This window comes from Nannizzia gypsea, genomic scaffold, assembly GCF_000150975.2.
Source record: "Nannizzia gypsea CBS 118893 supercont1.4 genomic scaffold, whole genome shotgun sequence".
Classification (NCBI taxonomy): Eukaryota; Fungi; Ascomycota; class Eurotiomycetes; order Onygenales; family Arthrodermataceae; genus Nannizzia; species Nannizzia gypsea.
This window is the reverse complement of record NW_003345198.1, coordinates 2,584,146-2,608,977: the sequence shown is the minus strand read 5'-3', so window position 1 is coordinate 2,608,977 and position 24,832 is coordinate 2,584,146. Positions and strand designations below refer to the sequence as shown.

Here is a 24,832-nt window from a genome sequence, read left to right as displayed (position 1 = left end):
AACTGATGGAAGAACTTGACATAGGGTTGGCCTATGGATCCTCCAATATGTTCTTAGCTAACTAACATAAGAATGCTTAAAAATAAAGACTAATTAACAACACATAGCTTTGCTTCTATGGAGCCGGCTCCCTCGCGGCCACAACAAGGACCCTGAGTTTCACTCCGGTCCACACTGGCCGAGGCCGCACTCGGGATCGTAGTGAGTGGATAACCTAAAGCCATCAGATCTTCGTCATCGGACGAATCATTACCACTAAGGCTCATCCTCAGGCGCCCTTCTCCCATACAGGTTATCCAAGAGACCAAAACCCCTATTTCCACCCTGACTGTAGCCAAAATGGAATCCCCCGTTGTTGCAGTTGTCACTGGTGCGGTAAGAAGTTTTCCCTGAGATAACTGGGACCGACACAGTCCAAGTTGATACGATATCCCAAATTGCAGAATCGTGGTATTGGCCTCGCAATTTGCACTGTTTTGGCCCAAACTTTTTCCTCACCTTTAATTCTATACACTGCCTCACGCTCCGGCGGATCTCTGGATCTTAGAGGTGTTAGCAAGAGCCGTTCCGTCGACCTCCGCCCGATCCGACTCTCACTCACTGATACTGCGAGTATCACGGCGCTCAAGGCCACTGTTGAGAGTGAGTGTAATGGATGTGATATTCTGATTAATAATGCAGGTCTTTACTACTATCGCACAACAATTTCCGCCGCGGAGCGGAGGGAGACTCTGGATGTGAATTATCGAGGTACCCTCAAGGTCTGTTGGCCCCCAACTCTCCTCCGTATGATAATTTCATGCCGCTAAAATAACATCTTAGCTATGCGAGGCTTTCATTCCTATCATGCGCTCCAATGGCCGCATTGTTAACCTATCCTCACAATCCGGTCGAATGCTCTATTTTAGCCAGGGGCTACAAGAGCGCTTCCTTGACCCAAGCCTGACACTGGACAAGCTAGACTCCCTAATACAGGAATATGAGGTCAGGCTACCACTAAAGGTTATACACAGGGTCTACTGGTTATTCTGACAGTAATTATATTGATATAGCAAGCCGCTGCTAGTGGGAAAGCAGAAAAGATGGGTTGGCCGGCTCTCGCTTACTTTACCAGCAAGGCTGCCGTAAATGCTACAACTCGAATTCTTGCCAGCGAAAACCCGCATCTTCTAATCAACTGTTGCTGCCCGGGCTGGGTTGCTACTGACCTAGGGGCGCAGGCCGGCCCACCACCAAAGACAACCAGTGAGTCCCTTATATAAACGCTTTTGTTCTCTGTATGTCTCCTCCATTACTAACGATCTCTTTAAGTTGACGGTGCAAAAATACCCCTACGCCTAGCATTTGGCAATATTGGAGGCGTAAGTGGGCGGTATTGGGCAAATGATTCCGTTGGGGGGAGTGGGGATGGTGAGATTCAAGAATGGTGAATAGATACAGGGCTTTCTTTAGCATATATGGTAAAATAGGAAATTTGCGAATAATATATATACTATACCTTGATGAATTTAACTATTCTCTCCAGCATCTCTATGTCTACTTCAAATTATAATGAAATAACACATATATCCATAACGGTTAACTATTGTCAGAACCAAGTACTAGTATTTTATCAACTGCCTAAAAGAAGAAACTCCAATTTAGTGTATCTCCACGAGTGAACTGGAAGTGAACAGGAATGTAGTAAACACTAATACAGGTGACAGCACCCACTGCTGCGCATGAAATAGCGAGCAGTACTTGCTCCCTTTGCGTATATAAATGAATGAGAAACACTCGGTAGTCTGAGCCTTACAATGATGTGGGAAGGTTGCAACTCTTAGATTCCGTTGTTGAACTCATGACGATAGAAAAGTGAAAGGCTGAGTATGGAGGGGTCAATGCCAAAGAGCAACTAACTAAACTTTGTTCTCACATTTGATCCCCATATTGGGAAAGCAAGGATGCAACGTATAAATACCTCTTCTACGGGCCATTTGGCAATCTTTCGTTCCTAATTCACTATCTAAGATGTTGAATTTGTCAGCCCCGGAGATAAGTCAGTCTCTTCTCCAAAAGCCGGATTGATAATTCAATGCTTGGCTTTCTTGTAGTTAGTTAACTAGTTAACTAAACACGGACCACAATAAAGGGACCAAAGTTACGTAAATGCATCCATGGATCCATAAACGCTAAGTCACACCTTGCAAAGTGTTTATTTCTCTGCTCTATTTTGCTCAGCTCAGGTGCGAGGTTCTACTACAAATTTAGCTTCATGACTTAAAATAAACTCCCGGCCCCGCACGGACCGCTAACTCGCAACCATCCGCGTTCAGCCTCATGAGGCTCAGAGAAGGTTGAAGCTTAGCGCCTGAAGGGGGAAAATAGCAGGTTCAACCATTAAGATATCGTCCTGAACTTCTCTGAGCCTTCAAACGTGGTCAACCATGCCGCCTTTCTTTTGCAAAAAAACTCCAGCGTCGGTGGGCCCCAGCTTTCTCCCTCAGCCAAATCCAACGTACCAGATGACACGATCACCATATCAGGAAGTCTAGCCTTGTTTTCGCTGACAACCGACGAGCCGCAAGATACGCAGAACGAACGTTCAAGAACAACCCCGGAATCGGTTGTTTTGTCAAGGTATGTCGCCAGGTTGTTTTTGCCTTCGGTAATTTTTAGTGCCTAGTTACCATTGAAGGGTTAGTTATTTTAGCTTGTTAATGTTTTTTGGGAATTTTGGCGGTGGGTATTAATGGGTTTAAGGGGGGTATTACCTCCTTCTTATACCAGCTGTTCGCCATGCATAAAGAACCCGTTGTTTTTCTGCAGTTGTTACAGAAACATAACACATAGTGAAGAGGCTGGCCTTCGAGTTCATAGCGTACTTTGCCACAGAGACACGAACCCTTGGTTTTTGTCGTAGCAGATGCCATTATTTCTCGCTCAAACTCGTTTTATATTGAGAGAACTATATCGTGGTATCCGCAGCGCTTGGGAGGTTACTAAATCTTTTGTGGAGAAAGGTATCCCTGTTCACTGGCTTATTATGATGATACAAGGCAGCCATCTAACAGCTGTATGAAAATACTGACATCTACAGAGCAATTAGTCGCAAGATTCTTTTGACACGCGTTTCTTTATCCCTCGGGGCGGAGAATTCAGAACCCGGAGCTCTTTATGGCTCTGTACTAACTACTAGACTGGATACACTGCAGTTCCGGGAAGGGATTAGCAAGCTGTCTCCCCCAAAGCAGAAGCAGGGGTATATTGATAATTACTCACAATATTACAACTTCTCTTTCTACACTCAGTTTGAAGTCATCACGAGTCAGCACAGCTGGTAAGAAACCGAGATATCAACTATCAATACCAAGAGTAAGCGTAGCGTGCTATACAACCAACGCTATTCGTAGCACCTTCTTTTTAGTACTACATCTGTAGATGCGGGTCATATAAAAAAGGTAGCTATTTAGGTAGAGAATAGAGAAAATTATACCTAGGCTGTTTGTGACTCCATAGGGCTAAGGTAGTGGGTGTATTAAAACGATACTGCAGTGTCATCTTAGCGAGTTTAATAGCTCTAAATTAAGGGTACATCAATATCCTTCATCATTAGATGTTGATGCCTAGATGTATATCAATAAAAGAAACGATATCCAAGGTATATTACCGCTTTAACCACCGATGCTCCTTCAAACTGATGGAAGTAAGAGATATTGGGTATTAGAGAGCTAACGTAAGTGCAACGAAGCATTGACTATGTACGAGCAAACAGCTATTGACTTTTTAAACTAGAAAAAAGAGAGGTTAAGGCTCGATGATGATATCTGTTCCGACACATCGGTTGCACACAAAAAGGTTCTTTGGGTCAATACGCCGCTTGATGGAAAGAAGGCGAGCATACTTGTCTCCCCAGAAGGCATTTTGCCAGTCAGGTTCGTATCTATATTGTGGTCAGTATGATAAGCAAGCTAGGGACATCTTCAAACGGGGAAAGTGACATACGGGCTTGCTTCGTTGAGGTAGGTTCCGGTCTCCTTTCCAACTATCTCAGCTAGCCTTTTAGAGACTTCGACAGAGGTGTTTTTGGCTGCCTTCTTCTGTTTTTCAGAGGCATTATCTGGCCAGTCAACACTGAAGCTGATAAGTGCCCTGCTGTCCTTGAATGAAGAGTGCACAGCAGTTTTATCACGCTCATCGGAGTTCACTTTGACAACTATATCGCGGATACATTAGTACTCGACATTTTCCTTTGAAGGTGGATAAAAACTTACTCGAGTTGAATCCAGGGCCGGTAGTAGGGAACTCAAACATGAGATCGACAAGGTCACTCGCACGCTCTGTGAGGACTTGGCGGCTCACCAGCCTCGAAGCATCAATGACGTTGGTAGCAATGTTGGGATCACGAAGGAAAGACTTGGAGTATTCCAAGAAATCCGGGAAGACAAAGGATGCAGCGCCGCCTGTAACACCAGGTAGGGTTGCAATCTTGTTTAGAGGCTCGAACGTCTTGTTGAAGTTTTCCATGGTTGCATTGGGCTGAAGGAAGATAACTTGGAAGGCTGTTGGATCAGCCTTTTTAGTAGCATATACGCCATAGCCTACCCATCCGGCTTCGGTGATGTCGGGGAGAGCTTGGAGAGACTTCTCAATCACTACTCGCCGGGCATCCTCGGTGGTGACGTTGAACTGTGCAATTCCAACCCTAATGTGAGTTGGTTTAGGGTGTGTTTTGTATGTCACAGAGGTAATCACCTATGTAGAGGTTAGGGTTGCTGTAGTTATAAATCTATGGGATGGGAGAACTTACGCCCCAAGCACTACCACCGCCACCACGCAAGGCAAAGAAATAGTCAGGATCGGTGTACTGGTTGATAGTCTCTGCTTTTCCCTGGGCAGTAACAAGATTGACCTCGAGGACATCTAGCCGCTTGATTAGCCTTGCTGCTTTGAACCAGTGACAAGCAAATACACTTACTATCAACAGCAAGACCATAGAAATGAGAAAAGGGGCTGACTCCTCCACCAGTCATGAAGCCGCCTGCAGCTCCAACTGTTTGCGCAGAACCACCGGCAAAGGTAACCCCTTCCGCGGCCGCAGCCTTATAGACATCTATCACCATATGTTAGCAAATATCATCAAGCAAATGCGGAGTAATGAAACCCACCAAGTAACTGCTCTCCGGCCTGAAGAGTGACAGCAGGAACACCGCCAATATTTGACGGAGCCCCCTTTGGCCTGAAAGATTTATGCCACTCCTTGCCCTTGAGATTGTGAGTCCAGATGGAAAATGCACCTTTGCCACTTGACCGACCGAGGCTTTGAGACAAGTAAGTTAGCCACCGCCCACCACAGAGTAACGCACAAACAGACAGAGAAACTCACTGGTCATGGCCTGTATTCTTGACAACGAGGAAAAGGTCATGCTTATCCGCAAACTTGACTGCCTTCTCAATATCCTTCACACCACTAGCAGAGACAGAGTAGTACGGCACAATGCCCTGATCACATTTAGCCTCCTTGGGCGTATCTATGAAACACTGTCCTGTTTCACCGAGCTCCCATAGAATAGCAGAGTAAGCACCCGTCTGGTTCGTCCGCCAGAAGCTATCCATCCAGCTTTCCTTTGCAACGGAGCAAGCAGCAGCGTCATACTGTGCCGTGTGGCAAACAGCAGCCGACGGGAATGTGCGTATTAGACGGCCCGAGATGGTTGAGTTGAAGGCCTGCCAGACATGCTCCTTGGGCCAACATGCGTCTCCGGCAGAGCATCTTGGGTGCTTTCCGGGGTAGCTTTGAGCAGGCGATGCGAGCAGCGGGAGAGCTAGCAGGACCTGCTGGCTGGGGATCTTCATGGTAGATTATAATAAGAATTAACTTGTTGGATATAGTTCTCCGTAGAGGTAGAAAGAAATGAGTTGATTGTCCTGTCTATGAAGTAGACGGGAGGGAGAAGTAGATGTAATATATACTGCAAGCCACAGTATATACACGGGGGAAGAACACGGTGAATCTCCCAGTTGAGCAATTCATCGTTCTTGGGAGGCTTTTTCTCTGCGCCATCGAGGGTGACATGGAACAAGTCAGGTCAAGACAAGTTCAATAGTCTACGGAGTAGATGACTGGTTAATTGGCTGAATTGTGGAGGTTCGAGAAGAAACGAAGAGTCGAGGATACGCAGATTTGCCTAAAGGGGAGATCGGCGTGGCTGAGTCGAGTTGAAACATTTGACAGCAACACGAGCAGCCCAGGGGAATACGACGATTGACTCTTCATAACTGTTTAGCTGAGGTAACCTAGGCCTGGAATAAAGATGGATGGATCGAGCTGTTTGTTTATCGTAGATACGTGGTTTGATGTGCAGATATTAATGACATTGATAGCTATGGGTGATGGGGAGTCCCTGATGATAATAATAACATAAGGACAGATATCCATCAAAGTACAGGTAAGATAACTAGTTAACGTAGATGATTAGGTAGAAGGTAGTAATGATACAAACAAATGAAAATATCGTCGTAGCAATGGTTTGTAGTTATAGTAAGGGTAAAGGACCTGCTATGAAGCGGCTGCAGCAGTGGACGCCGTAGACGGTCTTTTGGCCCGTTTCTCGTCTCTCTTTTTCCTCCCACGGTTCCCGCCCTTGGGATGATACATGCCGTCTTCCTCTCGCTTCCTCTTGGACCTGCCGCCTCCACCTCCGGTGTGGGCAGTGGGCTCTGCGGTGTCAACCAACACGCCGTCTTCATCGTATACCTCTTCTTCCTTGTGCACCTGAGCTGACGCTCGTTTGGAGCGAGTAGAGCTTGATCGTGGTGCTGCACCTGGTTTGTCAGACTGAGCAGTTCCACCTGCACCTGCATGGGCGGAGCTGGCGCCAGCAGCGGGGGCTTCGGCGGGATCATGGGCGAAGACCTGGGGCTTATGCTTGCGTAGCCAGTTGTAGACCGATGACGGGTTGCGGATGAGCAGTGCTTTATCCCTGTCTGCTACTGGGAGATGTTTACTGGTTGAGCGAGCATTGGTAAGGTCTATGCGTCGCGGTTCGCTAGGGATGAGATAGTCCACATCGTCCTCGGGATGAATGAAACCAAGAGCAGCATCAAGGTCGCCGTCTGGAGCATCATCGGGCGGCTGGGTGGTATGCGGTACATTCTTCAGAAGCGAAGTAATGCCAGTCGTTGGCGCAAAGGTGTTGCTTTTCAGCATGGACAGCTCGAGCGCTTTGCACTCGTCTGCGGTCATCTCACCGGCCAAAAGCTTCTGTTTGGCCTCGTCGAGCTTTGCGCGGGCCGTCTGGGCATCGCATTCGACGATAGGGATGGAGTCTGGCTGTTCGGATATGGTTGTCTGTAGCTGCGAGTCCTCTTCCTCCCTGCTGAGATTGTACCGGAGCGACCGGGGGATGTGCACCGTATTGTTGAGTTCGAGCAGCAGTTCAAGCAGCTGGCTATCGGACAGTTAGCATCATTGGACTCGTACACAGCAGTAATTGGATAATAACGTACTCGTTCTGTTCTCTCAGACGCTTCGACAGGTCGTGGATCCGCATCTCCTCACGCGCGAGCGCTGTGCTGTCCTTCATCACGGCCTCGAACTTGATCTTCTGCTTGCCATACTTGCGCCTGGAGAAATCAGCAGTCAGTATCAGCCTGTCTATGCATCTTCTATCACGGAGGACTGCCAGTCTTACTTGAAGGACTTGAAGGACCGGTTGACGGCTGGCGGCACCGCCGGGGCAGCAGCCTCCGTGTTGGGCACGACTGGCGCCTCGGGCATCTCGACGGACTCGGTATCGTTTGCCATGCTCACTGTATAGACCGTCGCAAGGCCGTCTTTCGACAAGTAGGCAGACGCTCTCTCGTCTTCTTCGTCTGTCTCGCCTTCGTCTTCGTCCTGCCGTGTCAAGGAGTCAAAAGGCTGCGACGTTGTTCGTCCTCGTCTTGTTTTCGCGCGTTAGCAAGATTTCGTCTTGCGTTTCTTCCCTGCCAAGCTTTAGCACAAGCTTTTTTCCTTCTGTCCATTTGGGTTTTTCTCTTTTATTTCTTTCACTTTTGACAGCTTCGAGTGCGCTAGTTTTACTTATCCAACTGCCATTGAAGCAGTAAAGAAGAAGAAGAAGATACCCATTGAGATATAGACATGTCAGACAGCAGTAGTTCACGGACGCCGTCTCCACGGCCATCGCGGAAACGCAAGCATGTCCCTGAGGACCCGCCGCTCGAGATCGACCTGGATGCACCGGAGCCAGCCTCGAAGAAAGCGCTGCGGAAGGAAAAGAAGGCGAAACTAAAGTCGGGTTCGAGTGAAGCGACAGTGGCCGCAGTCAGCGAAGGGACAGAGCAAGTCAACGAAACAGAGAAGGATAAAACAGACCAGAATGAGACAAACAGCAAGAAGCAAAGGACAGGATTCGGGGTGTGGATTGGAAACTTGCCCTTCACGGCCACAAGAGAGATGCTGCGGACGTTCCTGACGAGCAAGAGCGGGATCCTAGACAGCCAGATCACACGCGTTCACATACCGGACAGCGGAGCGAAGCGGAGAGGCGTCAAGCAGAACAAGGGATTCGCATACGTCGACTTTACGAGCCAGGCGGTGGTTGAGCTAGCGATTGCGCTGAGCGAGGAGCTCGTCGGCGGCAGAAGGGTGTTGATCAAGGATGCTACCAATTTTGACGGACGAGTAGTGAAAGAGGCTGAGAAGGACGACTCCAACACGGTGGGAGGAAATCCACCATCAAAAAAGATATTCGTGGGGAATCTGTCCTTTGACACGACCAAGGAACTTCTCGAAGAGCACTTCAGCCCTTGTGGGAGTATATCTAATGTGCATGTTGCCACGTTTGAAGACTCGGGGAAGTGCAAGGGCTATGCGTGGGTGGAATTCGAGTCTACCACGTCAAGCCAGGCTGCTGTACTGGGGTTTGTCAAAATACCTGATCCTGATGATGAAGTGGACGAGGAGGAAGAACAAGAGGAAGAAAAAGAAGAAAGAGAAGAAGAAGAAGCGGGCGAGGCTGGAGAAGCAAACGGCGCCAGTACGAAGAAGCCTAAGAAGCGGCGCATGAAGAAAGTGTGGGTGAATCGACTTCAGGGCCGCAAACTACGCATGGAGTTCGCTGAGGACTCAACGACACGGTACAAGAAGCGGTTTGGAAAGGAGAAGACAGAGACGGGGGACGATGCTGGCTCGAAATCTGCGGGCAGTGAGACCGCACCTTCAGCAGTAACCAGCGCCAAACCGAAGCCTAAGAGGCCTGTCAAGTCCTACGGCCATTATTCTACTGAGACCGTACAGAAGCTGCACGGGACTATAGTGGAAGCAAAAGGAACAAAAGTGATATTTGACTGATTGATAGTTGGATTGAGTAGCATTAGATTGCATGAATATCCCCGGCCTCGGTGTCTGATTCTCCTCGATGATTAACCCAAACTGCGGAAGCCATGCCAGTTCTTTCTGTAGTCAATAGAGCGTCCACTTGGTGTGCGGAGTCGTTGAAGCTGGCGGCTACCACATCCCGCTGGTCTGAAGTCATGTCTGCATGTATCGCGGACGTTTTGAATTGTAGTAGCTCTAGAAATGCCATCGTGAGCCACAATGTTATTGGTGACCGCAGAAATAGGAGTAGCCTCTAGCATCAGCTTTGCCAAATAGGCTAATTTCGGGCTACACTTAGCCATGTATAGGGCCAAGTCCGCTCTAGAGGATGGGGTCAATAGGTCAATCCGTATATCAAATCTTCATCCTAGGGACAATTGTGTGAAGTTGCTCTGTATCTTTTGGAAGTTGCACTTATGCCCGTAGCTTATCGAGGTCAGACAGCTCGTCCGTGAAACTAGCCGTGGAGTTATCGTTCCCATCATCAAGATCATAATGCATGGAATTGCAAGGCTCTTTGGCACTGGAGATGCTGCTCGACGACTTATTTCTCGCATGGTGTTTATTGCCTTACTTTCTCTGGCAGCTGCTGTTTCGTGTTAGTAAAGAACAGATGACAATTCCGTGAGCATGCCTGACTTACACAGCACTTGGGGCAGGGAGCGTCGTATATGCACATTGTAGTAATTTCGTAGCCGATAATCAGACGACTTTCTAAGCTGGCTAGACTCGTTTCTTAGACTTGCGCATAAATAGCTTTTCAGGCCATCTACGCCCTTTTTATATTGATTGATCCCCTCGGTGTTCCGTGCACTATTGATGCACCGAACCACGAACTCCGCCCATCTAAAGGCATTGAGTTCATTGGTAACTAAGGTCTGGCCTGCTGCGCGGGGAGTCCGATCCCGCTGACGGGCGTAGAAGTTTGGGCGCCGGAAAGGTGTCCACGAGACATAGGAGGCGCCGGGGCACGTACCCAGGATGGTGAAAACCGCTGCTACCCTCCCCGAAAGAGGCTGGAGAAAAGGAGGGAGACATGCGAGGTGTCCCCTCGGCCACGGACGCGGGAGCAGCCGGAAATCACCCTGCCGACCTATAGGTCTGCCGTTCTTCCTGGTGCTCCTGCGCACCTAGCCCACGACTGGTAAGCCCCTTTGTACCGGGAGAATGGGCATATCTCCGCTGTTAGGGGAAAAGTCTCTATGGATAGGCCTAATTCTATGTAATTTGAACCAGGGAGGGATATATAATATAGATATAGTATGGATATTGAAAGGAAGAAGAGAAGGAGAAAAAGAAGAAGAGAGGAAGAGGGGGAAATATATAGACGTGGGAGGCTCCCCTGAGTGAAGGGAAAACGCCACGGTGACTGAGATTTCAAGTGTTTCACTGGATAACGGCTAGCTACATGCATGATTGATTCACTTGGATCTTCAAGCCAGGCAAACGGACCACCGGGGAAGCGTGCATGGCACGATATGCACGTATATGCATGAATATGTATGTATCATGCCGGTATCCGGGGAGAGCCATGCTAGACCACCTATGAGGCAACCCCATGGTTACACACAGGCAAAAACGGAGGCCTCTACAAGACCTGCCAGCCAGCCAACACCATGCCATGCTATTGTTGTTGTTGATGATGATGATGGTGGTGTTATTATTCTCTTTTTACAGCAGGCCATGCTGTTGCCAGCTGCTGTTGTTGCCAGCTGCTGTTGTTGCCAGCTGCTGTTGTTGCCAGCTGCTGCTGGTATTGTCGGTTCTGGTGCTGGTGTCAGTTTTCCGTTTGTAGCACGCCATGTTGATGACGCTGTTGCTGCTACCCCTGTCGATGGGTATATTTCTTTTCCCGTCAGCCAGCCAGCCTCAACGAGACATCATGGCATATAAGACACGGACAAGGGAGTGACTCAGCCGTACATGTGGATGTCTTCTTATATGCAATGTCTTCTTTCAAAGACCAGTCTAGAACCTCCAACGGCACAAGAAATGACCTGTAGACGGCGTTAGAGACGTGTCGGTGGAAGAGAGAGAGGGAGACAGACAGACAGTACTAACCCCCGTCCTTAGTAGTACTGAAGATGTACCGACACAGGTTCCTGGAGTCTGTTGCTGGATGTAATCCCGGTCGAAGAGAGACGAGGTGAGGTCACAGTGACAGGTATAGCCAGTTACTTTGTCTTCCAGAGTGAGTGGTGAACTGGTGAAGATGTTGTTAGTAAAGAGTAAACAGTGAAGAGAAGAAGAAGAAGAAGAAGAAGAGAAGCCCAGCTTGTAAGGAAGAAGCCAGGAAGAAGAAACAGAAGAAGCAGGACCTACTGGTAGTTGGTAGAGAGTGACTCTCCCTCTCCCTCTTCTTAGGCCTGTCTATGGGTATAGCGGGTATAGGGAGGCCATCGTCTCCGGCCTGGCTGATCTCTGGGTATCTACATGCTGTCTTCGTCCTCTTCCTCCTCTATCTTCATCATCTTCATCTTATATCGCTGTCTCTTCACTTCTTCCTCTTCTCTTCCTCTTCTTGTCGTCATCATCCAGCTGACTAAGCAGAATAACACTCATCCCGCTTCTTCTTCTTCTTCTTCTTCTCAAGTGTTATTAACTTAACCGCTTAAATGACCAACTAACTACTCCGTAGTTATCTTGTTCTGGCTTCTGGCTTCTTCTGACTCCAGCTTCGACTTCTTCTGGCTTCATCTCCGACTTTCTCTCGTCTTCTTTTTCTTCTGCTTCGTCCGCTTCTTCAACTGGCTCTGCATGGCTCGCCTGCAGGAGGATCCCTGCTAGTCTCAGCTCCCAACGTCCCCCCTAAGCTTGTCTCTACTTAGTTCCCTCTCACTAGTCGAGCCAACGGGCAAGGGAAAAAAAAAAGTCCACCGCTTCTCGTTTCTTCTTCTTCTTGCTGCTGCTGCTCGTGCTGCTGCTGGAAAATCCATCCCGATGCTGGACAGCAGACACTCGCTGCCTGCTGTGTTCCACGCTTCTGCCGCATACGAGCGATCAGATTGACTCAGGTACGCCTCTTCTTCTCTTGTACCCCTGTGTGCTTTTCCTTTCTGTTGTTTGTCTTTTTTGGTTGAGTTGGTCGTCCATGGGGTGGCTTTGCCCATCGCCCCGCCGGGGATAGGCCCAGAGTGATGCCAGCAAGCCCAAAGGCCGAGAGACAGTCGGGACAGCCAGGACAGCTCCCAAGTCACAGAAAAAACGAGAGTGCAAGAGAGTACAGTGAATGGACAGTGACTAGAGTTTGGCCTGGCAGCTGGCATATATATATGTACCTGGTTGATGCCTGTGCTACTCTGCTGCCTGTCTTGACAACCGCCTGCTTTTTATTTTTTTTGATATCTTTTTGCCTTCCTTGCTTCTGCTTCTTTTTTGCTCTTCCTGCTTTACTACTATTTGACTACGGCAGAGTCTGCGGGAAGAAAGCTGACTCTTAATAGTGCAGATGGCACCACATCATCGCCGCAGGATCGGTGCGAGCCGAAGAACGGTCGAGGACGAGGGCGAGGAAGACGGCTTTCCTGGTTTGGTGGACGACGATTCCCTCAGCGAAGGCACGGCCAGCTCCCAGTCCCACGACGAGGACGACGGATGCAGCGAGATCACGGAGACAGAAGGTGGTGGTGACAGGACGGTGCTGGACGGTGGACGGCTGCCTCACAGGACGACCAAGAAGGCATCGTCGACGTCGACTTTGACACCTCGAGGGCACGGCAGCGGAGGAGGAAAAGGTGACGGTGATGGTGAAAGTGGCGAAGGGGACAGCTTGTTTAATGCGCGGACGTCGGAGACAGAGATCATGATGAACGGCAGCAGAGAGACGGCAGCGTCGTTGCAGGAGGCGGATGAAATACAATTCGACCAGATGGCCGACACTACGACTACTACTACGACCACTGCTGGTACGACTGCCACCACCGCTGCTGCTGCTGCTGCTGCTGCTACAACTACTACGACTACTTCCCGGCCGAGTAGTGGTGGTCAGAGAGAGACGTTTGCGGAGCGGAAGCGGAGAGAGCACGACGAGTACATCCAGAAGCGGAACAGCGACCCGTCGTTTGTGCCTACGCGAGGTGGTTTCTTCCTCCATGATAACCGGTCTGGCGGCGGGAATGGCAGCGGACGAGGCAAGCAGATAAAGAGCAAGCCACACGGCCTTATCGTTGACAGCAACATTTCACGGTGAGTTTGTTTTGCCCTCTTTTGTTGTTCTTGGTAGTTGCTTAAACTACATTTAACGACATTTTTTTGCGTTTGATGATGACGTACTGACAGACAAACCTGTAGGAAACCCCAGCCAGATATCACACATGCTCCCTGGCGTCATGATCTACACGATTCTGTCAACCAACCAGCTCGGCCGCCACAGAGTACAGCGACTACTACTACTACTGCTGCCACCACTGGTAGCGGCAATGTCAATGTCAATGTCAACAACAATGCCGGCAATACCAATAGCAGCTACCCGCTGAAGCCTGTACCTACGGCTCCTCGCACCTCTCCGCCAAACAGATCCTTCTCCACCACGATACTCATCGGCAATGTGCCTGTCATCGTCTTCCTGCCGGGCATGGAAGCTCCCATACCCTTCTCCGCCGTCCCCAAAAGACAGCACACCCGCCTCCCGCAGCACCGCCCTCCGTTGCGACGTGACAAGCCCGTCCGTATCTCCCTCCCCGGCCAGGCTCCCCGCTACATCTTCCCTTCCACTGAGCGGTCGTTCATCTTCATCCCGCGAGCTCTCCGGCCGAACCAGCAAGCTTCGTACCGCGGCCGAGGTCGGGGCGGCGGGAGTGGCGGCGGCGGGTTCTACTCTAGCCGACGGGCCAGTGTCTACTCCGGCAGTGCCTACAGCCATGCCCCGACTCACACTCCCAGCGCCAGCCTGAGCATGAGCATCTCCCGCCGCTCGTCAATGGGGCGGGACATGGGCAGTGTCAATGGCGCCACTCCGCCGCTGGGATCGACCATGACCATGGCCCGGCCCGTTATTGCTGCAGTTGCACCAGACTCGAGGCCGGTAGTCCGCCTCCCTCCCCAGGTCACTCCCGTCCAGCAGCCGGCACAACTGCAGCTGCAACAGCCACTGCCACAGCAGCCACCGCAGCCGGCACTACCGCCTACCTCTGTGCCTACGTCGACTGCCGGACCGTACTTTGCACCGCAGAACCCGACCTACCGGGAGAACCGGCCGCACCCGTCCATACCGATGCACCAGCCACGCCCGCAGAAGACGGTATCGGTGGCGGATATCGAGTCTCCAGCTGCTTCAGCCTCTGCTTATCAGTTTAGTCAGCAGCAACAGCAGCAACAGTCGGCAGCAGCAGACCAGCCCTTCCACCACCAAGTGCCGCAGCAGCCTGCTCAGCCAATGGCCATGAACGGCTTTGCACCGACGCCGGAGATGACCATGCCGATAGCTATGGCTGTCCCCATGGCAGTCCCCATGCCAATGTCGATGCCCATGTCGATGCCGATGCCGATGGCCATGTATCAGCACCAGCGACACCTGTCCCATCCTCCGCCGACCTCCTCCGCCACTCCGCTGTCCCAGATCCCGGAGCGAGCCATCCACGCTGCTCCCTTCCAGCCGGTTCCTTACCACCATCAGCAGCAGCAGCATCCAGGAGGACAGCAGCAGCCAGCCTACTACGGCCAGCCCTACCCTCCTCCTCCTCCTCCTCACCACCACGCTCACCACCAGTATGCCGCTCCTCCGGCTACGGGAACAGAGTATCCTTACACTCCCGGCGGTGCTCCTCCTCCTGCTGCGGCTGCGGGCCCAGCCGGCCCTGGGACAGTAGCCCACGAGTCGAACGGGACAGTGTACTACTACGATGCCTCACAGGTGACTGCTGCCCCCGGTTCAAGCTCAGGCACTATCACCACCACCGCCGGCGCCTCCTCGACCTCTGCACCCCCGGCCGGCGGTGTCCTCGGCATGGGAGGCATGATGACCCCTCCCGGTCCGACGGCGTACTACTATCCTCACCCTCCGCACGTCCAAAACGGCCCGATCTACTACCAGTGATCCCCGTCTTTTCTTCTTCTCTTTCTGTCTCTTTTTGTCTATTCTCTTTTCTTTGATCTTCTGGCTACGGGCGTCCTTGTTTGTCTTGCTTGTCTTGTTTGTCCTGTTTGTCTCTCTTTCTCTGTCTATTACTAAGTAGATCTTTCTGTCCTTTGCTCTTTCCTTCTCCTGCATCTTAGCGTTCTTTCCTTTCTTTCCTCTATTCTTGCTCTTTCCTCTTTGAGCTTTTCTGTCTTTTTCGCCTCGTAACTTTCTTAGTCATCGTCTCTTCTTCTATTTCTATATCTTCTTCTTCTTCCTCTTCTTTCCTCTCTCTCTCTTCCTTGGAATGCTCAGCATGCAGGCGAACGGCTTCTTCTGGTCCTACTCTCTTACTCATCTTTGCCCCCGTTCTACTTCTTCTTCTTCTATTCCTCTTCTCTTCTTCTTTTCTTCTTCTTCGTTGTCTTATACTTCCTATTTAACTCGCAACTAGCCACTGGCACTGGCTAGTTAGTGGCCATCTATCTCATTCTGCACACATCTCTATCTCTGTCTGATATCCACCGTATCCCTGTCGTCATTTTAAGCGTGTATCCTTACTCTTACCTCTTCTCTTCGCTGTATTAGTCTTTTTGTCCATGGCTGTATGTCTACCTATCGTATGTTGCTCTACCAACATGCTGTGCTTTGCCACTATAAACCCTCAGTGCTCCACGAGTACCTGTACTACCTACCCAGGTACCTATACATCTAGTCACTATGCTACTCAACAGTCCTACGGGGCAACAGGCAGGCCAAAAGAGCCAAAGAGCCAAAGAGCCAAAGACCAGACCTCTCAACGCCTCTTGGGCCACCACCGCCATCCGAGCTGTTCTACCCTCTCGCTCACCGTCTCTTTTGTCTCTGGTTACTCTGTATGATGCAAACTGCCGTCATCCCGTCGAACAAAAGTCGCCCGTTTTGTGCTTCCTTTTCCTCTCGCCGGTCTCGTCTCCGCATTTTCTTATTCTTAGCCTGCGCCCAAGAGCAGAAAAAGTGGACTTTCTGTGGCTAAACGACGACATGGGTTTAGTCTAGCTGCTCCCCCGTATTACTCTTGTAGGCTTGCAAGCGACCGTCTAGCCGTAACTAAGAGCGACGAGGAAGAGAGAGAGTCAAGGGAGTATGACGTAAGGAAGGCGTCCGCGGCCTCCCATTGGCCAGAGCCTCCGCCATGCAGCCTCACCCCCAGAAAACCAGCTCGTCTCATTCTCTTCTCTCGCTCCTCGTCTCGTCTTCTTCTTCACCTCCTCCTCTTCTTCTTCTCACAGCCCATCATCAAGCAGCAGCAGCGTCAAGGAGCGTCAGGAGCATCGACAGCTGGTCTGATCTTCATCGACGCAGACGACTCGCAGGAGCGTCTTGACCACTCGAATTCACTTCGTCAGTTCCGTGGTTGCCTGCTTGCTCTCCCTCTCTCTCTACCGACGTGACGCTACCAACTCAACTTCAGCGGCCACCACTCGTCCTTTATATACCTGCCTGCCCTGCCTATTCTGCCTATTCTGTCATCGACTTTACCAAACCCTCAAGGATATCCATTCACCTGGGCCCACCCAAGCAGCCTCTCGCTCACCACGCCCTCCAGCACCAGCACCAGTAACAGCAACAGCACCAGCGATGCCTCCAGCCCATAATGGGCCGGTAAAGCCGGACACCCTTATAACCGTCAAAGCACACTTTGATGGCGAAAACAGACGCTTCAAGGTGCCCCTGAGGGACATGGGGGCGAACACCTTCCCGCTCAGAGTGAGTTTCTTTCTCTCTCTCTCTTCTTCTTCTTCTTCTTCTTCTTTCTCTTTTTCCCCTTCTTTTTCGTCTTCTGTCGGTGTGCGTCTTTGTCCCCCCTGGGAAAGGCTGCACTCGCTATTCTGCCTGCCTCGGGGGGGCGCTGGCTCACCGCCATGTCCCAAAGAGGCAACTAGTTTAGTCAGCCGGTTAAACATCTTCGGCATCTCGTGAAACGTCGTTGACGGTCACGATTTCAATCACGACTGCTTGCTCTTCTTCTTGTCCTCTCTCCCTCTCTCCCTCCCTCCCTTTTTCTTCCTTTCTCTTTCCTCCCCCTTGCTCCCTCTCCCCTACCATGGACGAACACTGGTGTATAGCGTATGACGACTACGATCCCGGTCATGACCGTCACGACAGCTACGATCATCATGTCTTCTACTATCAACTACCCCAGCCATGTCTGTCACGACAGCTCCGGGCATCGTGTCTTCTACTATGATAACTGCTATACTACCCATGTCGCCATGGTGTACTATCACCACTATTTCCACCACTGCCGATACTGGTGCTACTGCTGTTGCTGCTACAGCCGAGACCGATACCACAACCCTCCTCAAGAACACAGCGCTAACGCCTCTCTAGGTCCGTCAGTTCCTCAACATTCCCTCGCACACTGAGGTTATTATGCGGAGGTACTCGGACAGTGCCGGAGCGTTTCTCGTCCTCAACGCGGAACACCCAGCTGGCTACAAGCAGCTGTACAGAGCAGCAAAGGCAAAGCTGAAGCTGCGTATCCAGGTCGACCGTGTCCAGGAGCTCCAGCCCAGCAACCCCGTCTTGGAACCGCCTGCAAAAGAACAACAACAGCAAGACGAAGACACAAAACAACAACAGGCCGATGTCGTTGCCGAGCCTGAGCAGCTGCCTGAGCCAGAACCTGAGCCAGAACATGAGCCCAAGGTCACCGTGGAACAACAACACCAGCAGCAACACTATACCCCAGAGCCCAGCAAGAAGCTGCCAGAACCAATCACCAGCCCCCGTTCTAGCTACCTGGACACAGTCCTCGACTCTCGTCCAGCAGAGTCCCCTTCTGCTACTAGGATGCTGGACAGCAGGACCACCATCTACCCGCTTCCTCCAGTGCTGCCTGCAAACACCTCCACTGCAACTTACAGCTGCTCGATCATGATCGACTGTAACCTCTGCAAGGCCGCCATCCCCAACGAGCACTACCACTGCTCCGTCTGTGAGGATGGAGACTACGACCTGTGCCAGGAGTGCATTGATGCCGGAAACCTCTGTCCTGCCGGTACCCACTGGCTCATCAAGCGATCTCTCTACGATGGTCAGCTCGTGTCTAGCACCACCGAGATCGTAGGACCAAAGTTCTTCAAGCCAGTCGAGCTGGAACCCAAGCCAGAACCCAAAGCTAAGCAGGAGCCGGAGCCTGAGACCTACCCAGAGTCGCACCCCGAACCCGAGCCCGTACCACAGGAGCCAAAGTTCCCGAAGTTGCCGGAGTACGCCGCCACAGACGCAGACTACCGACCAAGAGAGCCTGTCGTCCATCGAGCTCTCTGCGACATGTGCGATTACGTACGTATACTTTTTCTTTACCTTTGTGGCCCCACCCCTCCCTTTTCTTGGGTGACGTTAATATTAACCTTTTGCTAACGTCTACCAGCAAATCGTCGACACCAGATACAAGTGCATCGACTGTCCCAATTGGGATGTCTGTGGTAACTGTGTCGGTGACGTTAAGTACGCCCATCCAGGTCACAGATTTGTGCCGTTGTACTTGCCCCTTCCACCTCGAGCCGCCCACAACGTGGTCCATCCGGGTGTGTACTGTGACGGTCCCCTCTGTCACGACAAGTTCAACGTCAACTACATCACCGGCATCCGCTACAAGTGCGTTGTCTGTGACGACACAGACTTCTGTGAGACCTGTGAAGCACACCCGAACGGTACTCACAACAGCACTCATCCGCTGTTAAAGTTCAAGACTCCAGTCAAGCACGTCACAGTGACTGCATATGGCGAGGATGAGACTGGCCAAGTGTTCGACAGACTCGGTGATAGAGATGCCCCCGAGCCTTCGTTCAAGTCCGCTGCCACTGAGACGATGCCACCCCTCGTCACCAGCACAGGCGCACCCATCCATCCCCCCATGGCTCTCGACGCCTATGAGCATGACTTTGAGCATGGAAAGGAGATCTCTTATGAGACCCAGGAGGTCGTCGAGGAGGAGGAAACTCCCGTCGTCGAGCCAGAGCCGACGGTTCCAAAGTACGAGCCTGTCGTCTCGCTTCCTCCAGCCCCTGCCAAGGATGCAAAGAAGGTCACTGCCGGCGGTCTGCACCCCGATGGCCTTCACACCCGTTTCCTCAGTGAAACCATCCCAGACGCTCAGCCCTTCTCCCCCGGCACCCGCATCATCAAGACATGGACCCTCCAGAACCCTGGCCCTTGTGCTTGGCCTGCCGGAACCAGTGCTTACTTCCTCGGCGGTGACCCCATGTTCGATGTTGACACCTCTCACGCAATCAGCCTGGCCTGCCTGGCTAATGCCATGCAGAGCCGGCCGACAACAGACCCAGTCTACCCTGGCCAGGAGATGGAATTCACTATACCGATGAAGGTCCCTCCACGTATGGGAACAGCTATCTCTTACTGGCGTTTGAAGACTAGCGATGGAAAGGCATTCGGTCACAAGTTGTCTTGTCACGTCGAAGTCATTGAGCCACCACCAGCTCCATCCCCAGAGAAGAAGTCGGAGATGGTCTTCCCCACTCTGGAGAAGGAGTCCCCCGTCGCCAGCATGCACGAGTATGAGTCCCAGCCTCAGTCCGGCGAGGTCATCTCAGATAATGTCTCCGACTCTGCTTCTACACTGAACGAGGATGCAGGTGTCGATGTTGCCGACCTGGCAGCTGAGGTCAACAGCCTCACCCTTGACATCGAGCACCCAGATGACGAGAGTTTCCTCACTGACGAAGAGTACGATATCCTCGACGCTAGTGACGAGGAGTATGCCGAAATTGCAAAGGCTTCCGAGAGGAAGTAAATTCAGCCATCAACATTTTCAACCTCGGGAAGTCACGGTTGTTCCCGGTGACAGGAAGCAATGTGTAGGCATGGTTTATGAACTATGCTAAGGAGTGGGAAATTGGAATAATGGAAATTGCGATAATTGTCTCTTTCCTTTGTATTTTTTTGCCTTTTTCGGGCCCATCTGACACAAGACATAGCCTGTTTCCACAGTCTGTCGTCAGCGGTCAAACGAATCCTTCGACATGTCTACCCCATGTACCCATTCGATCGATATTTCCTTAATTTCCTTGGCCTTGGATTAATGAGGGGTCTCCTATTTTTCCTTTTCTCTTTGTCTTCTCTACGTCTTACTATTTAGGGGAAATCTCATCTTATCCAGCTGAGCGGAGCACCGGACGCAACCATAGCTGGCTGGGTAGTCCGTATTATCTACGAACCTACCTTGTGGTGATTGATGCACCTGTGGCACTACAAACTCCTCTCAAACGTGCTTACTCTCTTACAACCAAATCTACTCCAAGATGACCAAATCATACTGAAAAGAAAAAAAAAAAAAACTACCGAAAAACAAAGGAGAAAAACCATAACAGCAATATTAATAAGTCAGTATTTCCTTCCTGGTTATGTTTCCTGGTACCGTTTGTATCTATGCTGTCATCTATGACTTATCTACTTTGCAATGTTTTGCTTCATTCTCCCTTGGTGCAACCGACAAAAGTTGCTGGAATATTCCACTTTAGCTACGACTCGCACTCATTATCCAAGAATACCTTGGAGCATTAATAGGCATTTTTGTCCCTTGTGTCCAACAAAACTTGCTTTAGTTGCTTGACGTTGATATTAAGTAATCATAGCGCGGAACGGAAAAGCTTGGCATATAGACCCACTTGTTGCATTTTTCGGAGTCTTGGAGGTTTTGGTCTTTTTTTTGATCTTGAACATAATTTTTTTATTAGAACGTTTTTTTTTTGTCTGTCTACGCAATAATAGAAGTTATTTGTTTCTTTCTTTTTTAAAACATCTCATCTTGAACCTGAACGGTCATCCACTCCTTAGATCTTCTTTCGTATCCTATTCTGTTGTCTGATTAATATTTTACCATGATATCGACGCTCCGTCGAAGCAGCAATTTGGCTGCTGCCTCCTTCAAGCTCAGACACGCCTCTCCCCAAACAGTCACAATCGGCCTACAATGCCTCTACTCATCAAACAGGCCCTTCAGTTCCAGCACCACTCGCCTCAGTCTACCACCGCCATATAACTCCAAGCCATCTTCCTCCTCTTCCGCTGCAGCCGCCGCTCCAACCATCTCATCCTCCGCCGCAGAAACATCCATCTCCTCCCCCGTCAACGCACCCGCCAGCACCCGCCCCGCGTTCCTCGATTTACCTTCAAAATCCAACCCGCAGACCTCAGGCACATTCTCATACTACTTCGCTCTGGGCAAGGCATACCTAGGCTTCTACAAAACAGGCCTCAAAAACGTTTACGGGAATTACAAGACCTCCATCCCACTGCGGAAACAACTCGGTCTACCAGTGTACTTGCCACGATCACCATGGACGAACATCACCGCTACTTCCACCGCCGTTGCTACAGACAGCACACCATTGACTAGAAGCGATTTCCAGCTCGTTCGACGCAGCGCATATGATCTCCGCAGAATGATTCCGTTCGCGTTCATCCTGCTTCTATGCGGCGAAATGACCCCCTTCGTTGTTCTCGCAATAGGCAACCGCGTAACGCCCATGACATGCCGAATGCCTAAGCAATTAATCAAGGAACGCGGCAAGAGAGTTATGTACAAGGATGCCGCATTGCTTGGTCTACCAACCAGCCAGCAAGAGGTGCTTGCTCCGTCCTCGCTACGTCAAGTCAAGGACGTATCGACACTAAGTGTTGACGAAGTTCTTCGATCAAGCGTTGTGTTTGGGTTGAGGAAACGACATGATTTACCTGTTCCGGGATTCCTACAGACGATGCTAGTCAACCAGGTGTATAGGCCTCGACTTCAGCGGTGGATGGAGTACCTTGCTGCTGACGATAAGTTGATTGTTAGCGCTGGTGGGTTGAAGAATATGGTTGCTGAAGAGGTGCGGTTGGCTGTTGATGAGAGGGGTGGTGTGGATGTTGGTTTGGGTCTTGAGGGACCTGCGAGTGAGGCTGCTGAGAGGAAATGGTTGGCTAATTGGATTGGGGTCAAGGTGTAGATGGTTTTAAATAAATGGATGGGGGGGTGTTTGTTTGTTTATTTCGGCTGTGCTCAACTCATATCTGTCTATCTATCCCTCTGGAATCGAGGGCTGTATAATACTTACGGTGTTGGAATGGATTATACTGGGTTCTGCTGGGATGTAATCTAGCTTTCAAATGATTTGAGATTGTTGAACTATTGTATATGTGAGTGAGGTGAGATTATGTTCTATCTACTGTTATGAGCATTCACAGATAGCTTTATCCCTTAATACCTCTAGATGGTCATAATTCGACCCCAGAGCATATTTCAATAGACTCGGTCTCTCCGACTCTGCAAATTCGGCATTGAAACCGACATTAGGATCAGACACTAGCTCTTTGCCTGCCTGGGCCTCTCCATCCCATGCTTCTACTTTCCCTAGTATATCATCATGGACTTTTCCAAAAATATCTCTTAACCTTGGCATGTCAAAACTTGACATTCCCAAGTCGTTCATAAAATCCGCTGGGTCCTGTAAGCATAACATCTTATCACCTCTTGTTATCGATCTCTTGGCAATACTCTTCTGTCCCCTGACGTGCGGTAGCTGCTCTGTGTTATGAACCCGAGCATGGGCTCTCTTCCGGAAAAGAGCCGGTGGTTCCACAGATATACCATACCGAATGAGATCAAGATCTTTATAAAACCGAAGAGTATGCAGGAATTGTTTTGCGAGGTCGAGACGGTCGAATTTGCCTTCTCCCAACTTAAGCGCTGCAACAATCATCATTGTAAGCCCGTATGCGTCGACGGTTCGGTTTTCCACACCAAACATCCCTCTTGCCTCCAGAACCATTCTTAAGGCAACGTATAGCGATCGTAAGGTAGGGAACTCCGCTTTATAGCTCAGAACATATTCCATGCTCGAATGGGGTTTCAGGCCACAGCATATCCGTGCATTTCGACCTGTAGCTGAATGAACAGCCGAAACAAAAGGAACATGCTCCTTCTTAACAGTGACGTTGGAGAACGTCCCAGTTGCACGTAGGAGACGGGCAGACCGAACCAGAATGTCCATCTGCATAGCTGTGATCTTCGGGCGAGTCACACTCGGCCCACGAACACCCGTCCGCAATCCATCCGGGTCTTCAATGGGTATCATAAGATCGACGTTCGAATTCCGAGTTTCCATGCCTGTGTACCGCGATCCGACCAGCATGGGCTGCCGGTTGGAATCACCAGCAACGGGTTTCAATATCTCCTCCATTTCACCTATTACTCTCCTAACCACCTCCTTCTCTTGCTGGATCTCAGACATGTACCGCTCAAACGCTTTAATCTCATCGCTAAGTCGTGAATAGCCATCCCTCGACTCCTGCTCATTCATATATTCCAACCAATCGCACCGCACGGGGCTTTGTTGTTCGGTCTTCGGTGGAGGTGATTTCAGTGAAGTGGGATATAATTTCTTCATCTGACGCTCATTCAGCCTTGCCAGGTCTCTTGTCAACTTCCGCAATTTCCATAGCTCTCGCTGTGTGTTGATGAGATGTTTCTGCTCCAGAGGGCCATTGTGTCTGACTTTATCACCCCCATAGCTTTCGGGAAGTAAGTTCGGTGTCCCTCGCACTTTAATTCTGCGTACAACTGTCCGGTTGGCAAATCTGTGTTCTTCTAGGGTCTCCTCAAGGCTGCCTGTGTTTATCTTTGGCGTGGGAGGGTGTCTACCACGGGACGGGGAAGCATGGAAGCGTCTGTTATTGCTAAAGACCGGCCGAGCTGTACGGAGTAAATTGTTGTCAGCTAGCAATGGCGCACGAACCGAGGCCATGCACGAGCAAACAGACATCTGACCACCCCTTGTTTCGTCTCTTCCTCGTCGTCTTCCTCGTCCTCGCCTTTTATCCTTGGAAGCTTCAGGTCTTTGACGTCAAATTTGAGGTTTTCCCTTATCATCCTTATCAAGGCCTGCTTAGTCACCGCCAACTTTAACCAAACTCCCTTTTCCTCGTCAACTTCTGGAACAACTCTTGTAATACTTTTTATATTTACAGGAATAGTTATATTATTTTATATATAGAGAGCGGCTTGAGGCGTAAGTCTTGCTGGCCTTTTTTATCGGTTAACCTCAACGCTCTCCTGCTCGTCTGTCGGGGTTAACGAGTTGCATACATCGCCAGGAATGACGAAAGCCTGATAATCGGCGGCCAAAAACCCTTGTCAAAAGCCCACTTCCGCCTTGCTTGGCCTCCCGCTCTGCCTGAAACCTCCAACCCATGGACTTCTTATGACTGAGGGTATTTAAAGACCTATAGTATACAACTGATCTTCTGCCGTTCTCACCTACCAATTGGGTGTTTGTCAACCGTGGAAACCAGGCAAAGGAAAGTCATCCTCGGCCGGTCGACCAACTATTTCTCCTATTTCTACCCCTAGCCGCCCGACCAAGACC

The 24,832-nt window shown here is 50.5% G+C and overlaps 9 protein-coding genes across 9 annotated transcripts; 5 read left to right on the top strand and 4 right to left on the bottom strand.

Annotated features, from left to right (window-relative positions):
• Positions 1-339: 339 nt before the first annotated feature.
• On the top strand, positions 340-1,430 carry MGYG_05679 (carbonyl reductase 1; the record flags this gene model as incomplete). Its single annotated transcript, XM_003173045.1, has 5 exons — positions 340-375; positions 444-761; positions 823-984; positions 1,053-1,245; positions 1,312-1,430. 5 exons carry the CDS (start codon positions 340-342, stop codon positions 1,428-1,430), a joined length of 828 nt encoding a protein of 275 aa, XP_003173093.1.
• A 949-nt stretch (positions 1,431-2,379) lies between these two features.
• Positions 2,380-2,912, bottom strand: MGYG_05678 (DUF636 domain-containing protein; the record flags this gene model as incomplete). The annotated part of the gene is made up of 2 exons (XM_003173044.1): positions 2,380-2,661; positions 2,754-2,912. The coding sequence occupies 2 exons, from the start codon at positions 2,910-2,912 to the stop codon at positions 2,380-2,382; spliced, it is 441 nt and encodes a 146-aa protein (XP_003173092.1).
• An 874-nt stretch (positions 2,913-3,786) lies between these two features.
• On the bottom strand, positions 3,787-5,835 carry MGYG_05677 (FAD binding domain-containing protein; the record flags this gene model as incomplete). Its single annotated transcript, XM_003173043.1, has 7 exons — positions 3,787-3,922; positions 3,985-4,195; positions 4,254-4,734; positions 4,790-4,902; positions 4,958-5,092; positions 5,148-5,299; positions 5,366-5,835. 7 exons carry the CDS (start codon positions 5,833-5,835, stop codon positions 3,787-3,789), a joined length of 1,698 nt encoding a protein of 565 aa, XP_003173091.1.
• Positions 5,836-6,538: 703 nt separating this feature from the next.
• On the bottom strand, positions 6,539-7,786 carry MGYG_05676 (hypothetical protein; the record flags this gene model as incomplete). The annotated part of the gene is made up of 3 exons (XM_003173042.1): positions 6,539-7,430; positions 7,489-7,605; positions 7,674-7,786. 3 exons carry the CDS (start codon positions 7,784-7,786, stop codon positions 6,539-6,541), a joined length of 1,122 nt encoding a protein of 373 aa, XP_003173090.1.
• A 336-nt stretch (positions 7,787-8,122) lies between these two features.
• On the top strand, positions 8,123-9,334 carry MGYG_05675 (nucleolar protein 13; the record flags this gene model as incomplete). The annotated part of the gene is made up of 1 exon (XM_003173041.1): positions 8,123-9,334. The coding sequence occupies one exon, from the start codon at positions 8,123-8,125 to the stop codon at positions 9,332-9,334; it is 1,212 nt and encodes a 403-aa protein (XP_003173089.1).
• Positions 9,335-12,809: 3,475 nt separating this feature from the next.
• MGYG_05674 (hypothetical protein) lies at positions 12,810-15,395 on the top strand (the record flags this gene model as incomplete). The annotated part of the gene is made up of 2 exons (XM_003173040.1): positions 12,810-13,546; positions 13,652-15,395. The coding sequence occupies 2 exons, from the start codon at positions 12,810-12,812 to the stop codon at positions 15,393-15,395; spliced, it is 2,481 nt and encodes an 826-aa protein (XP_003173088.1).
• Positions 15,396-17,036: 1,641 nt separating this feature from the next.
• Positions 17,037-20,217, top strand: MGYG_05673 (ZZ type zinc finger domain-containing protein; the record flags this gene model as incomplete). The annotated part of the gene is made up of 4 exons (XM_003173039.1): positions 17,037-17,165; positions 17,790-17,981; positions 18,060-18,746; positions 18,835-20,217. 4 exons carry the CDS (start codon positions 17,037-17,039, stop codon positions 20,215-20,217), a joined length of 2,391 nt encoding a protein of 796 aa, XP_003173087.1.
• Positions 20,218-21,304: 1,087 nt separating this feature from the next.
• MGYG_05672 (hypothetical protein) lies at positions 21,305-22,414 on the top strand (the record flags this gene model as incomplete). The annotated part of the gene is made up of 1 exon (XM_003173038.1): positions 21,305-22,414. One exon carries the CDS (start codon positions 21,305-21,307, stop codon positions 22,412-22,414), a length of 1,110 nt encoding a protein of 369 aa, XP_003173086.1.
• Positions 22,415-22,636: 222 nt separating this feature from the next.
• MGYG_05671 (hypothetical protein) lies at positions 22,637-24,336 on the bottom strand (the record flags this gene model as incomplete). The annotated part of the gene is made up of 2 exons (XM_003173037.1): positions 22,637-24,159; positions 24,228-24,336. 2 exons carry the CDS (start codon positions 24,334-24,336, stop codon positions 22,637-22,639), a joined length of 1,632 nt encoding a protein of 543 aa, XP_003173085.1.
• Positions 24,337-24,832: the final 496 nt, after the last annotated feature.